Genomic DNA, 14022 nt, shown 5'->3' on the forward strand with positions numbered 1-14022 from the left:
GCTTTCTTGATCTGTGTATAGGAACTAAATGCAGTTGTCTTTACTGGCTTAAATCGATGTTGTCTCTTGTAGATGCCATCTTGTGACTCGAACGATAGAGTCAAGTCTCCGACACCACAAGGACTTGTCTTCCTTTGGTCCGTCGCTCCTTCCAGCAGTGACGAATATAGGCAGGCAAAGGTACGATCGGAAGGCCGTAAAGGTTTAAAGCCTAAATAGTATGGAGCCCTTAAGCTATTTGTAGAAATGTCTGGTCCATAACGAACCACATCTTACTCGCATTTCAGTTATTCTGATCCATGATCATCAAATAACATTCACGAGGAATCTGACGAGAGAAAATGGCACATTAAAATGGGAATTAATCCTACAGTAAAATCCATAATTGCAAAGCGCATTAGCTTAATCCCATCATCGGGCAGAAACGATACACGGTTCGAAACTTGTTCCTCCCAAAATCAAAATCCTGAAGATCTCCAACGAATCAACGAAAGCTAAGAGTGGCTCTGACAGATGATCGGAGAGATCAGTCGATTTCTTGGAGAGAGGGCGCACCGGCAGTGGCGGCGGCGGCGGCGGCGACCTCGTCCGCAGAGAACTTGCCCTTGGCCTTGTCCGCGGCGCGTCCACGGGCCTTGCGATCGAGGAGGGCCTTGCGGTCCTTGTCGAGCTTAAGCTTTGTGATGACGACCTTGGAGGGGTTGACGCCGACGTTGACGGTGGAGCCATTCACCTTCTCGCGGGTGATGCGCTCGACGTGGATGACCCACTTCCGGCGGTAGACTTGTACGACCTTGCCCTCGCGGCCCTTGTAGGTTCCGCGCACCACCTGCACCTCATCGTCTTTGCGCACCGGCACCGACCGCACGTTGTACTTGTTCCGGAGGTCGGCCGAAAGCGGCGCGCTCATCAGCACCCGCCGAACGCTCGACGGCGCTGTGAAGTGCGCCTTCCGGCACTTCCTCCGGGAGCTCGACACGCGCGGGTTGTACTTCATAGTGGCCGGCGCCGGGGGCGGTTATCGGCAGTATCAGGAGGCGATGGGGTTCGGAAGAGGGGAATGGGTGAATCGGGAAGCGCGAGTCATATAGGAGGAGCCATGCGGCGAGCTCTAGGGTTTCGACGGATTGAGATCATAATGACTATAGTACCCTCACTCGTTGGACACAATTAACGCTTAACCACGACCTCGCAAAGACACGTGAAACTCACGTTTTCTTCTCCTACGACCCAACGAGCTTACTTTGTATTTATTATATTTTACCACTTGCCGTTTGGGAAAAAGGGAAAATAAAAAGAAAGAAAGGCTTCGAACTAAAACAATGCTTAACTTCTCGTTGGACATTGAACTTTCCGAAGCAAAATGATTTTTACCGTTTGACTTTGACTTTGACTGTTTACTCGCTTATCGCGAGAGTAAATGAAGAGATCGGAAGAATGCGCTCTCGTCAAGAAGAATCGCGTCTCGCAAGAAAAAAGGGAGGGGGGCAAAAGCAACACGCCATCCAGAAACCGTCAAATCAATTGTGGAATTAAGACGGGACCAGAGTTCTCGTGAATCTCCGGAACCCGTCGTCCCGCAGAAGATTCCTCCCGCCGAAGCCGATCTCATCCGTCCACGGGCCTCGCGAGCGAGATCTGACCTCTCGATCCTTCGATCTTATCAACTCGACCGGCTGCTGCTGTCAGCGCCAACGCGGCGCCCACACGTGATTTCCGATTCTTTTACGTATCACCCTCTCCGATCTCGCACCGCCTCCATCTGAAAGATTCGGAATTTTTCTACGCGACGCCCCGACCGGGAGTGATTCCTTCCTTCCTTCCTTGTCTTCCAAGGCTTCTCCTCTTTGATAGCCATCCATCCAATAGCTCCCATTTGTCCTGCTTCAAGCACCGTCAGACGATGGTGGATCTCTCGGGGCGAGGGCAGCGATGTCACGACTGCATCAGAGCGCTGGAGGAGGAGCGCAGGAAGATCGAGGCCTTTCAGAGGGAGCTGCCTCTTTGTCTTCAGCTCGTCACCCGAGGTGTCTGCCTCTGTTCCGAACTGGATTCCCTGTTATGTAACGGGGGGGCATGGTCGGTCTCTGGGTTTCGGTCGCTGAAACGGTGGTTGTGGTTTTGCAGCGATCGAGTGCGTGAGGGAGCAAATGGGCGATGACGAGAGTGTGAACGATGCGCCTGTCTTGGAAGAGTTTATCCCTCTGAAGCCCAGCTTGGCTTCGACATCGTCGGAAGGTAGCAGCGAGGCTAAGAAGGCTGCGATGGTGAGGAGGTTGGAGACGAAGCCGGATTGGCTTAGATCCGTCCAGCTCTGGGATCAGCAGCCGGACACTGTTCTTAAAGTGGTGAGATGCTGAATTGTTGTGTCCTTTTAAGGAGTCGATTGATATTGGTTTTCTCGACGAACTCTGATCTGCTTCTTGGATTACAGGAACCGCCGAAGAAGCCGATGGCCGTGAGTTTGAAGAAGACTGGCGGCGCATTCCAGCCTTTCGAGAGAGAGAAACACGCCACGACACCACCGGCTGCAACAGCGGCAGCTTCGAACTTCACCACGAGCCGTGGTGGTGGTGATAGCAGCAGAGGAGGTGAGATGGAGAAGAAGGAGGAGCAGTCGCCGGTTCATCGGAAGGCGAGGCGTTGCTGGTCGCCGGAACTCCACCGCCTCTTCCTGCATGCCCTCGAGCGGCTCGGTGGATCCCATGGTATAATCGTCCATCTCATCACTCGAATCTTGGTCGTTTACGTGCCTCGTCTCTAATAGTAGATCTCGTGGATCGCAGTGGCGACGCCGAAGCAGATCAGGGAGATGATGGAGGTGGACGGCCTCACCAACGACGAGGTGAAGAGCCATTTGCAGGTCGGTTTCCTTCTTCATCTTAATCATCGCACTCGCTTTCGTGTATGGTAGCGTGAATCACAAAAAAGACAAGAAGAAAATGAACGAAATGATCAACACGCATTACGCGCATCTGGATTTCTTAGTGCACCCGCAAAGCACCGGATTCCTGCCACCCGATTCGCTTCTCGTTCTATGCTCTCCTTCACTTCGTTCTCCGCCATGGATTAGATGTGTATTCAAGATCTTAATCCTGATATCATCGCATGTAGTCTGTCTGCTACGTATTATAAACCTACAACGTGACCAAACATGACAAGATCGAGTCCTATTTTTCCTTCCGATTGGATTCCAGACCAATAAGCTGCATTACTCGTAATATCTTGTGGACCCCTGCGATTGCTTAAACCACTCGACCTTTGATTGCCGGAGATTCCCTGCATCCATCTGCGGTGATCTCCCAACACTCGACAACAAACGTTCCGGGGCTCGAGCCTCTTCTGTTCTCTCCAACCTAACGTTCTCTGTTCATGCATGCCTGCGTGCTTTACAATTTTCCTTCATGTTCGAGATGCATAAAGAGTTGGTATTTTGGTCAGAAATATCGGCTGCACACAAGGCGACCGAACCCCGCAGACCAGAGCAGCAGCAGCAGGCCTCAGTTTGTGTTGGTGGGTGGACTTGTGGTTCCGCCTGCATCACCACCCGGCGGAAATGGTGCTTGTGCTCCTCCTAACGGGATCTACGCCCCTGTGGCATCTCGGCCATCGGGCTTGAGATCTCAACAGCGGCTGAGATCCGGCATAAGGCCATCACACTCGGGAGGAAGATGCAGTGACGCTGCGAACAGCATGGCGGATGACGGCTCTGCGTCCCCTACCACTTCTGCGTCTTCGCAAACCACCACTGCTTCGCCTCCCTTCTGACTCTACAGCGAGATTTTTGACGGCATCTCAGTTTTGTCGATTGCTTCTCACTGCCTTAATTTGTTGTCCAAAATAAAATGTACTCGATTTATGCTTGTCTTACTCGTGTGTTGTAAGTTTACAGATGGATGTCGCTTAATGAAAAACACAAAAGATCATTGAGTTCATCTACCAAGCATTTCCCAGTGGTTGAGATTTTAACGCACTGCTAAGATCTGAAACGCTTGCAAGTCAGTAGTGTTCAGCTGGTTCGACACATCTTCTGAAGAATCCTGAAACGTTCTTCGTTGTTTCAGCTTCCAACTTACGCTTTTACCATCTGTGATTCGTTGAAAACATGCAGGAAAGCTGTTAAGAAACGCAACTACAGTTAAGGAGAGCAGACTACTTTACGTATACAACCAGTATTATAGAATTTTCAGATGCTTTTTCTACACGCTTTCATCCTTGGCAGAAGGTCGGATGGAGCTGAAGACTGATGGCTTGGGGTCACTATCGAGCATTCTTTCGGCTTCGAACTCTACTTCAGAGGTAAACTTCCCGCTGTAACTTCGGAAACATTAGGAAGGAGAGCATGAAATTAATGGCAAGTGTAACCAAGTATGCTAATGTTAAATGAAAAATCTTAATATTAAAAATTAAAATCGATAGATCAAATTTATTATATTTACATTTCAATATCATTCAAAAGATTCTTATCTGATTCGAAGGCTATAGCGATACCGTTCTATAGAGAGAACTAAACTTATTTATTCTATTATCTTTCTTTCTTTATAATAATATTATGGATTAGAGTCTAAGGTAGATTGAGAATAGATCTATAATCTCACTAATCGATAATTCTTTCTTAAAAGGTCATATCTTTTTATAGATAAAAACAAAAGATCTAATATAATAATTATGAGAGCCCGTTATTTCCTAAATAATTTTACTATAATTAAGATTTTTTTACTATAATTAAAATCTAATTAAATCTATAATCTTACGTAATTAGATAGAATCATACAATCTAACATTGAGATCAATCCTACAATAACATGACATACGATACATAAGTTCTATCTATCATACTAACATTGATAAACTAAATTAGAAGAGCTTATAAAAAAAGTCCATGATGTAATTATTATCACTTCTATTAAAATCTCAAGCTTAATCCTGCCATGCATTTCTGAATAATGTTTATAATAATGTTAATCAGTTTATAAATTTTACATAATATATGGTAAAACTTATATTTAGAGGCATAACTAACAAAATCACTCATCTTATATACTACTAATATATATGTGGTTTATATCCCTCCAAATCGCTGCTATATATCATTAGTAATCTAAGTTTAAGTTAAGCATACATATTCTTACAAATTTGAAAACCTTGCACATAGGCTCTTGTAAGAATTTAAAGCACATCTTGGAATGATTGTTAGTAGTTAAGCATAATCCTCATCATAATCCTCTGATTGGATGTTAACAAGGCCATATATGCTATATTAATTTTTGTAGGGGTGAATATGCTACTCTGAAACTTTGGGAGGGTAAATATACAAATCCGCAAAATTATGAAGCTAATAGAAATACTTGTGATGATTAAACAATATATCAATCACATCGATAATTAAAAGGTCTAAATCACCTTTCTGATAAATACAACTGACACTTTAAGAAATGGATACTGACGCTATTCCGTGCTTATCAACGAAACTTAATTCATAGGAGTCGACAGTCTCTTCATATTCATATTCATGCACTCTCATCTTTGATTTCATATTGTTAGATATATAGATTATGTATTATTCAAAATGGTCATTAATAAAAAATATTCTAGCATCAACTCCGGATAGTCAATTGGCAGCTGACGTGGAACACAATCCGATGTTTGACCAACAAGGAAGTTCGACATGGTAAGTGACGTCCCTCTAGTTGGCTCTACGCCACACGGGACTGTATGAGTTGATGCCATGTCATAGGAATCCAGATAAATTGATCCGTGTCATAGTGGATGTATGGGTCGATCTCCCACACGAGGTGATAAGATATATTTTGGGTCATAGTCATGTCACTATCGACGCATACTCTTTCCACGCGTCAAGTCGGAATCCGTACAAAGGCATTCCTCGACATGCCCCTCGAGAATCGACTGGCACGCCAAACTTACATATGACAGTCGTCTGGCGTCGTCTTGCGCGTCCCGAGACGACGACCGCACAAAGGTACCAACACGACCCTCGAGGATCAATTGCCACGCCAAGCCGCGTACGGTCGACCCTCGTGCAATGGTATAAAAACCCTTGGCCGGCATCTGGTCAGGGAGAGGGAAAAAACAAACACCCCCCCACCAAGCACTGACTTGATCGTCAGAGGGGCCAACATCGGTAACCAACCGACGGGGGTCTTCTGTGCAGAAAAGCGAAGGTCACCAGGCTACCATCGTTATCCCTATCGAGAGACGCCAGCGCACGGCTGCCAGTGCCCCGACCTGAGGACATGACTGACTTTGGCAACCAACTTATCGGTCGAAGACTCCCGACATCGGCTCGTGGACCAGGCCGTGCTGACTCGTTAACCACGGCACATCTGTTCAACATGGCACATCTGCACGACCACGACTTATATCGAGCACAACTCACCCCACCTTGGAACCCTCGATCCGACCTCACTCTCTCACCCACTCAAACAGTCTTACGGTTTCCGGATAGGATCCGTACCGACCCACGTGACTGCGAATAGGTGCATAATGTACTCCTTTTGACCTGAGATGGCCTTCCAACTCAGCTTCATCAAAACCCTATAAGCCAGGACATGGAGACTTGGAGATGAGTCTTAGGAAGAAGAAACATCAGAGGGGTCTCCCAGATTTGCAGTCCCCATAGCACCTTCACAAATAATATATCCTACCATCCAAAACCAGCTTGCTTAAGCTTCACACTTTGCCTCGTCTACGTGCAAGAACACCAGCCATAGCTTTTGCGTTCTTTGTATCAAACAACGAGAACCAAATCCGACACTCTGTGAATCGCCTTCTCACCTACTACCTTCTTCTGACCAGATCAAGCTAATCTTTAGTCCGTTTGCTCATCGTGTTCCACTCCATTCCGCAAGTTGCCGCACAACCAGACGCAGCTTTCAAGCTGGGAACCACAGCAATGGTCGAAGCGAGCTGACACCACCATCTTAGCACATGCTCACAAATAATCAATTGTAGGTATTTTAATCCAAGTAGATACAGTCCTGGTGGAACACAGCGGACCAAGCAATAAACAAAGCATACGTCGTCAATGAGAAGTAATCCTTTGACTGGAATAATGTTTTTTCTTGGAAGGTCGAATAAATCATTAATGAAAGCAGAAACATCTGCATCAGGCGAGCGTTTGGCCATCGACGGCACTGCCGTTCCATAATAGTCGATGGTAGGAAGAAGAACAAGAACTCGGACCTCCTAACCGATACCCTATTGCCTAATAATAGTCGAAGAATGACAGAAGTCGACGCACGAAGCATCGGCTGTCATGGTCGGCTTGATTTGATTGGTTTCGGTCATACTACTGTTTTGAGAGTGAAGGCACTGTGTCTTGTAGGCCGATAAAGACGCAACGCAATAATCCATATATGTGACAACACATATCGGCATGATGCTTTGTACTTGATCTATAGCTGCATGACAACACAGTATCTATAACTCCACTTCTGCTTTTCCAACTCGTTGATTTATACTAACAGATGTCCACATAAGAAACTTCATACGAATTGCCTATTAGCTAATGAAACCTACCCAACTTTACTGATACAACAAGAAGTAGCACACGACATACATGGTTTCTTCCAGTGGTGTCTGCTTTAGAAGCACACTTCATGAAACCAAAGCAAAAGGGATCAGAACAGAAAGAAGAAAGCGAAAAACATCGACGGATTTACAAAGCTTCTATGAATTGCGTCTCGAAGAACTGTGATGGTGGAAACAATTCCATCTCTCTTCCTCTTTTGGCATCGCCGCCGCTCGCTGGCGATTCTGATATGTCCACACCGAACAGCTTGACCACGGGAAGCTGCACGATGGCGGGTGGCGCGCTGCGATCGCACACGGCTCCCCCGGTCCTCCGGTCGATGTACATCCGCTTCTCCGGCCCGGTGGATCGCCAGAAGCTAACCACATCCCCCGCCTTTAGGTTCTTCTCCTTCACAAACCGGCTCCACCCTTTCGTTAGCACGTAGCTCTGGCTGCTCTTCCAGTACGAGTACCGAAACCTCCAAACCTTGCCACCGACGTCCTCGTAGTTGAACAGCACGCCCTTGCACGCCATGCTGCTGCTGCTCTTCGATGGGAAGTGCTTCTCGGCGTGATGCTTCGGTATCACGAGCCTGTTCAGCTTCCCGACGTCGCTCGGCGTCACCACCTTTTCGAACAGAAGGTCGCGAACCGATCGCAGGTCGTTCGGCGTCCTCCTCTTGCCTGCAATGGCGCCCCGGCCATCCCGTGCGTCTCGCTTGCTCTGCTCCAGTTCTTCGCCGTACGTATGCTTGCGCAGCATGTCCACGATCTCCGCCTTGGAGTGCGCCAAGAGGAAGGTAAGCTCGGCCGCCTCGTCGTCGTGGGTCTCCGACAGGGGATGGAAGTTGGTGGTCGCGTCCTGGCCGCGGAACCGTTGCGCGGCGACGTCGTAGGCCCTTGCAGCCTCCGCCTCGTCGCCGAAGGTGCCGAGCCACACCCGCCGGGTCCTCTCGTAGATCTGGGCGCCCCACCGGCCATTCAGCTGGGGGACGACGCCCTTGTACCGAGACGATGGCAGCTTCCTGGACTCAGCCTTCATCCCGCCCTCCGGAGTGGGGTCGAGCACCACGCTGACGCCGCTGCCCATGCGCCGTAGGACCTCGGTCACAAAATGCTGCGGCGCCACCTGCAGCCGCTTCTCCGAGTCGCTCGATACCTCTTCGACACAACCACCTTCCATGGCTAAGCTATTTGGCAGGAGACACGGCTACACAGAACCGATCGTGGTTTTATCCAACGAGAGAACAGAGGAGGCTGCGATGAGTGGTGATCGATCCGTAGGAGGTCTCAAGGGCTTTTATTGACTATAAAACAGGTAAGCATGTTGCAGTTGAGATTTATTGCGAGGACCGAACTCATGGAATGTACACTACACCTCATGAGGTTCATGGGGGAGCATGGTGTAGGTGGGGAAGACTCGACGGAGGTTTCATGCCTCCTCCTCTCTAGCTATCTATCTGCTTTTGGCCCGGTGAAGAGGGTTGTAGGGACGCGAGGGAGGCAAGTTGGATCGAGTGGGGGGTTCACATGATAGTTTCACCATACGGCCAAATGCGCCTCCCCTGCGCTTTGGTTGCTGCCAGAGGCGCGCACTGCTGATTGGGTTGATCACCATACTGCTTCTTGCTTTGATCCGACTCTCTGGTTTCCCCGGAAGTATCCGCGTCGGCTGCCACTCGACATGCATGCATGCAGCAGAAAGGAGCCCGTTATACGAGAAGCACAACATTCGTATCTCACTATGTTCATGCAGCTGTAAGGAAAAGTTGTCTAACATATATCAGCTGCATAAAATTCATATTACCTGTGAACATGTGAGATTAGCTTATATCCCCTGTTTCATATGGTGACTCCATGGGCTTAGGATTATGATCTAAAGCTAATCCGACCGGTTTTGGGCCCCGTTATAAGCAATTTCGTGTATATATATATATATATATATATATATATATATATATATATATATATATCCGAAATTGCTTATAACGGGGCCCAAAACCGGTCGGATTATATGGGAGGGCTTAACATGATGTACGCGCCATCAACGTATTCGCCACGTCAGCTATTTAAGACGTGAGTGAGGCGAGTCTTATGTCGGGTCATAAAGCGATTCCGACTCTCTGCGACACACATCTGAGCCTTCTCGATGCCATTCGAATCGGCCAATCCATTTCGGTCCCGAGTCGATTTATTCGGGTTTTCCTTTTTCTCGGCGATCGACGAAATCTCTTAGGGTTGGAGTTGATCTCTGCGGTTTTTCCGATCGCTCCGCTCTCTGCCCTGTACGATCGATCGGGGGGCTTGCGGAGGTGTGATTGCGATGGATAGCAATTTCAAGGAGCAGGCGATCGAGTATGTGAAGCAGGCGGTGCTGGAGGACAATGCGGAAAACTACGTCAAGGCTTTCCCTCTCTACATGAACGCCCTCGAGTACTTCCGCACCACCTCAAGTACGAGAAGAACCCCAAGATCAAGGAGGCCATCACCCGGAAGTTCACCGAGTATCTCCGCCGCGCTGAGGACATCCGCGCCGTGCTCGACGGCGGCGGCACCGGACCCGCTTCCAACGGGGACGCGGCCGTGGTCACCAGGCCCAAGACGAAGCCAAAGAATGGAGACGGCAACGGCGGCGAGGACCCCGATCAGGCGAAGCCCAGGTCCGAGCTGGCTACTGCTATCATAGCGGAGAAGCCCCAGCGTGAAGTCGAACGATGTGGCCGGGCTGGAGAGCGCCAAGCAGGCCTTGCAGGAGGCTGTGATCTTGCCGGTCAAGTTCCCTCAATTCTTCACCGGTTTGTTTTCTTTTGCCATCTTTGAAAGATGCAAGCTATTGGTTCAGACCTATTTTCTGGTACACTAACAATTTGTATTGAAATTCTAAATTTATAGATCATTTTTCCGATAGGAAATCTTTGTCGTTGTGCTCAGCTTGTCAGGTTCTTTTGTTTTATGCAGTATTCAAATTGTACTGCCTAACAAAATTCTGTATCCTTCCTATGATATAAGAAACGATGATAATTAATCTCTTTGAGGAAGCCTGAAATAGGAATAAGCATGACTCGGAATATAACTAATAGTGTTACTCAAATCTTAACAATGATGTGAGAATGGAAACATAGAGGTAGTTAACTTTTAATGGTTTTTGAATCGTGTCAATTGAATACAGTGAGGAGAAAAAGTGACTGACAAAAGGGGAAAGACAATACAGAACTTACGAGAAAAGTTGGTAGAAAAAAGAAATTTAACTTCTTTATGAAGTCAATTTTCATTCCATGCGTAACTCGAGAGTGCTGTAAAATGAAAAATGAAACCAGTGTTCTACATCATCCTTCCCTTTTCTCTTGTCCTGTTACTCTTCTATTACCTTCACCCATTCGAGAGGTTTCTGGGATTCAGGGGTTTGAGTTTGATGATTCACATGATAATATCTGATTGAGTTGCATCAATTCTTTGAACCCCAATCTTATCTGGATTTGATCATTTCACAACCCTGTTCTGTACTGTTGATGTTAGATAGTGCCCATATGAATTCTTTTTCATGTTATTCTTAAATGTGTGGATTAGTTAATGAATCCATTTAAAGATTAAGCAATGGAAATGCTGAAATAATGCGATCTTGATTCATGAAATAGCATATTACTGAAATCTTACTGTTACAAAATCTGTAATTAAGTTCCGCTGAATGGTACCTGCTTTTGAACTTGACTTAGTTTAGTCATTGGATATGGGAAAAAGAGCTACAATACGGAATTCTTCCATAATGCTAATAGCACCTTAATAACAACCCCATTAGGGAACAGTTTACCCTATGATCTCCCCTAGGTATAAAAAGCACTTTGATTTTGGATTCGATTGGAAATCGGCTGGATGGGAAGTATCCGTAACCAAAAGAGAAATTAAAAGGCTTTTCCATCTCTGCTGTTCTCAATATTGAACAAGAATCATAGGTAAATTGAAGATCAAAGTCTGCTTTTAGCTAAAATTCTCTTATAGACATGACACTGGTGGTGTTCATTTGAGACATATCCAAAAGATTGATGTATTATGCGAACACACGTGAAAGATGTATTCTTCATGGTATTTAGTTATTTCTGGTGCATGTTGTTTTCCTGATGCTTTGTATTTGTAGATCAAATATCTTTTATGCGTACATCTGTTGCAGCTGTTTACAATCTCATTCTTATTCGTCTTTATTTATCCAACGACAGTTCTTTGAATTTGTTTAATTGTAAAACGAATTAAATCAGTAAATTACCCTTTTTCTGAATGTTGTAGGCAAACGAAGGCCATGGAGGGCATTTATTTTGTCTGGTCCACCTGGAACTGGAAAGTCATACCTGGCAAAGGCTGTTGCAACAGAGGCAGAATCAACGTTTTTCAGGTTATTTTCTATTTACAAATATGAGTCAATTGAACTGTTGAAAATGGGTTAGATGCTCAATAATTTAATGGACAAGTATCTTGAAAAATATGTAGACATCTTATATTTGATTGAACTGTTGAAGTATATCTTCGTCAGATCTAGTTTCAAAATGGATGGGTGAAAGTGAAAGGCTAGTTTCTAACCTTTTCCAAATGGCACGTGAAAATGCTCCTTCAATATTTTTTATAGATGAAATTGATTCCTTATGTGGCCAACGTGGAGAAGGCAATGAAATTGAAGCTTCTCGAAGAATCAAGACAGAACTTCCTTGTGCAGATGCAGGTAACTTTACATAACATTAGTTGCATATCTGATCTGTGCCTTGTTTGTCAAGTTTATGAAGCAAATCAGTGCTTCATATGCATGATCAACTAAATGTAATTTTATGAGATATAACTCTATCGGTATTGATCTTACTTTTATACAAAAAGGAACAACTGGAGTTGCTTGGTTGTTCAAGTGGTTTATGATATGTGTTTTTCATGTCTCCTTACAATCAAGGATTTGAATGCTGTTAACACCTGATAGCGGCTTGCCATTTGGACTGGTATGGTATATTGATACGGCTGGAATTTAACTTGTAGGATTTAGGACATTGGGCCAGTTAAGTCTTTGAACTGGCATGAGGCTAAAATTTTATTAGCCCCAGTTTGACCGAAATTGTCCCCTTACGGGCGTATCCACGATGGGTCTAACAGGTTTTAAATCCTTGGTCATATTGTATATCATGTTCTTCCTCCGTGTATAATATTTGTAAATTAATAAGATTTCTTCTGGATAAAAATATTTTCTGTTTCATACATTAAATTTTGGCTTCGGAATACAAATTGAAATGGAAATATTTGACTTCGGAACAAAAGTTATGCTGTATGTGATTCTGTTTTTGCAGGGTGTAGGAAACAACGATCAGAAAGTCCTCATTCCCCGCCACAAATGCACCCTATGCTCTGGCCTGGACACTTTTATTTGTTTTAAAGTTATCGGAATCATCATTTGCTATTGCTTATAATTGTGAAGCGCAGGCAATCCTACAATGTTTTTACAAGTGGATTTATATTCCTCTTCCAGACCTAAAAGGCAGGCAACATATGTTCAAGGTATTGACTATAATGACCAGAACACTGCTAGAAGTTACTAGGATCACTTGATTGGCAACCTTTTACTATAAATTTTTACTGACATAAGTCACTAGGATTCCTTGTTTGTTGTGACTTTTTGCTACATTTTTCACTTCATTCTTTGGCACTAGTCTCAGTTTATGAAGACCTCAGGAATTACAGGTCACTTCATCTTTTTGATATTTTCATACTACTGCTTGGTTGGTAGGTTCATCTGGGAGATACCCCTCATAACTTGAGCGAAAGTGATTTTGTGAACTTAGCTCGCCGAATAGAAGGATTTCCTGGCTGAGATATATCTGTTTGTGTAAGTGGTCTTGATCTTCTTGCAAATCTTACAAAGATCTCGAGGGATGACTCGGTTGTGCTGCTTTTGACTGAACAGGTCAAAGATGTACTGTTTGAACTAGTCCGGAAAGCTCAAGATGCCATGCATTTCCACAAGTCCGGCGACAGCATGTGGTTGCCATGTGGACCAAGACACCCAGGATCTATTCAGACCACATTGCAGGAGCTTGCTGCTAAAGGTCTTGCTGCGAAGGTACATGTGAAATCTTGTGTTGCTATCATTTGGTTCTCCATTCTATTCTGTCCATGTTTAGTATATCATATTTATTTGGAGTGCACAAACAGATCCTTCCCCCACTGATCACAAAGACAAGATTTCGACAAAATGGAGCATCTAAATATACCTTGCTCTTAAGCAAGGTCCATTGCTGGGAATTATCTCACTTATGTTCTTAAAGATCAAACTCTTCATTTGTCTTTTTTTCTCTCTTTCTTGTGCTATCATCCTCTACTATATGTCAGTCAGTGTAATGCGAAAACTGGTTTTTTTGTTTTGCTCCACAAATTTGTATGACATGAAAAATATAAAGCTAGCAATGGGATTCAAAGCTCTGATCTATGGACTGTCGGTGTTTCTTTGAGAACTATTGTTTGGAT

At 45.3% G+C, this 14022-nt stretch overlaps 3 protein-coding genes and 1 pseudogene across 3 annotated transcripts; 2 read left to right on the top strand and 2 right to left on the bottom strand.

The window, feature by feature from the left end:
• Nucleotides 1-329: 329 nt before the first annotated feature.
• On the bottom strand, nt 330-1070 carry LOC103987412 (large ribosomal subunit protein uL24y). The gene has a single exon (XM_009405705.3). The coding sequence runs from the start codon at nt 995-997 to the stop codon at nt 527-529; it is 471 nt and encodes a 156-aa protein (XP_009403980.2). The 5' UTR covers nt 998-1070; the 3' UTR covers nt 330-526.
• A 680-nt stretch (nt 1071-1750) lies between these two features.
• LOC135676054 (transcription factor NIGT1-like) lies at nt 1751-3935 on the top strand. Its single transcript, XM_065186833.1, has 5 exons — nt 1751-2027; nt 2128-2348; nt 2435-2708; nt 2787-2863; nt 3442-3935. Exons 1-5 carry the CDS (start codon nt 1904-1906, stop codon nt 3766-3768), a joined length of 1023 nt encoding a protein of 340 aa, XP_065042905.1. The 5' UTR covers nt 1751-1903; the 3' UTR covers nt 3769-3935.
• Nucleotides 3936-7285: 3350 nt separating this feature from the next.
• Nucleotides 7286-9105, bottom strand: LOC135677693 (AP2/ERF and B3 domain-containing transcription repressor RAV2-like). Its single transcript, XM_065190066.1, has one exon. The coding sequence runs from the start codon at nt 8714-8716 to the stop codon at nt 7679-7681; it is 1038 nt and encodes a 345-aa protein (XP_065046138.1). The 5' UTR covers nt 8717-9105; the 3' UTR covers nt 7286-7678.
• Nucleotides 9106-9626: 521 nt separating this feature from the next.
• On the top strand, nt 9627-13973 carry LOC103988321 (protein SUPPRESSOR OF K(+) TRANSPORT GROWTH DEFECT 1-like; annotated as a pseudogene).
• Nucleotides 13974-14022: the final 49 nt, after the last annotated feature.

This window comes from Musa acuminata, chromosome BXJ1-6 (assembly GCF_036884655.1).
Source record: "Musa acuminata AAA Group cultivar baxijiao chromosome BXJ1-6, Cavendish_Baxijiao_AAA, whole genome shotgun sequence".
NCBI classification, from domain to species: Eukaryota; Viridiplantae; Streptophyta; class Magnoliopsida; order Zingiberales; family Musaceae; genus Musa; species Musa acuminata.

What these genes read in the sequence shown, in the direction of transcription:
- LOC103987412 (XM_009405705.3), bottom strand. Translation starts at nt 997, where the DNA reads ATGAAGTACAACCCGCGCGTGTCGAGCTCCCGGAGGAAGTGCCGGAAG.
- LOC135676054 (XM_065186833.1), top strand. Translation starts at nt 1,904, where the DNA reads ATGGTGGATCTCTCGGGGCGAGGGCAGCGATGTCACGACTGCATCAGA. An exon ending in GCGGCTCGGTGGATCCCATG is followed by an intron (nt 2,709 to 2,786) that starts GTATAATCGTCC and finishes CGTGGATCGCAG; the next exon opens with TGGCGACGCCGAAGCAGATC. An exon ending in AGGTGAAGAGCCATTTGCAG is followed by an intron (nt 2,864 to 3,441) that starts GTCGGTTTCCTT and finishes TATTTTGGTCAG; the next exon opens with AAATATCGGCTGCACACAAG.
- LOC135677693 (XM_065190066.1), bottom strand. Translation starts at nt 8,716, where the DNA reads ATGGAAGGTGGTTGTGTCGAAGAGGTATCGAGCGACTCGGAGAAGCGG.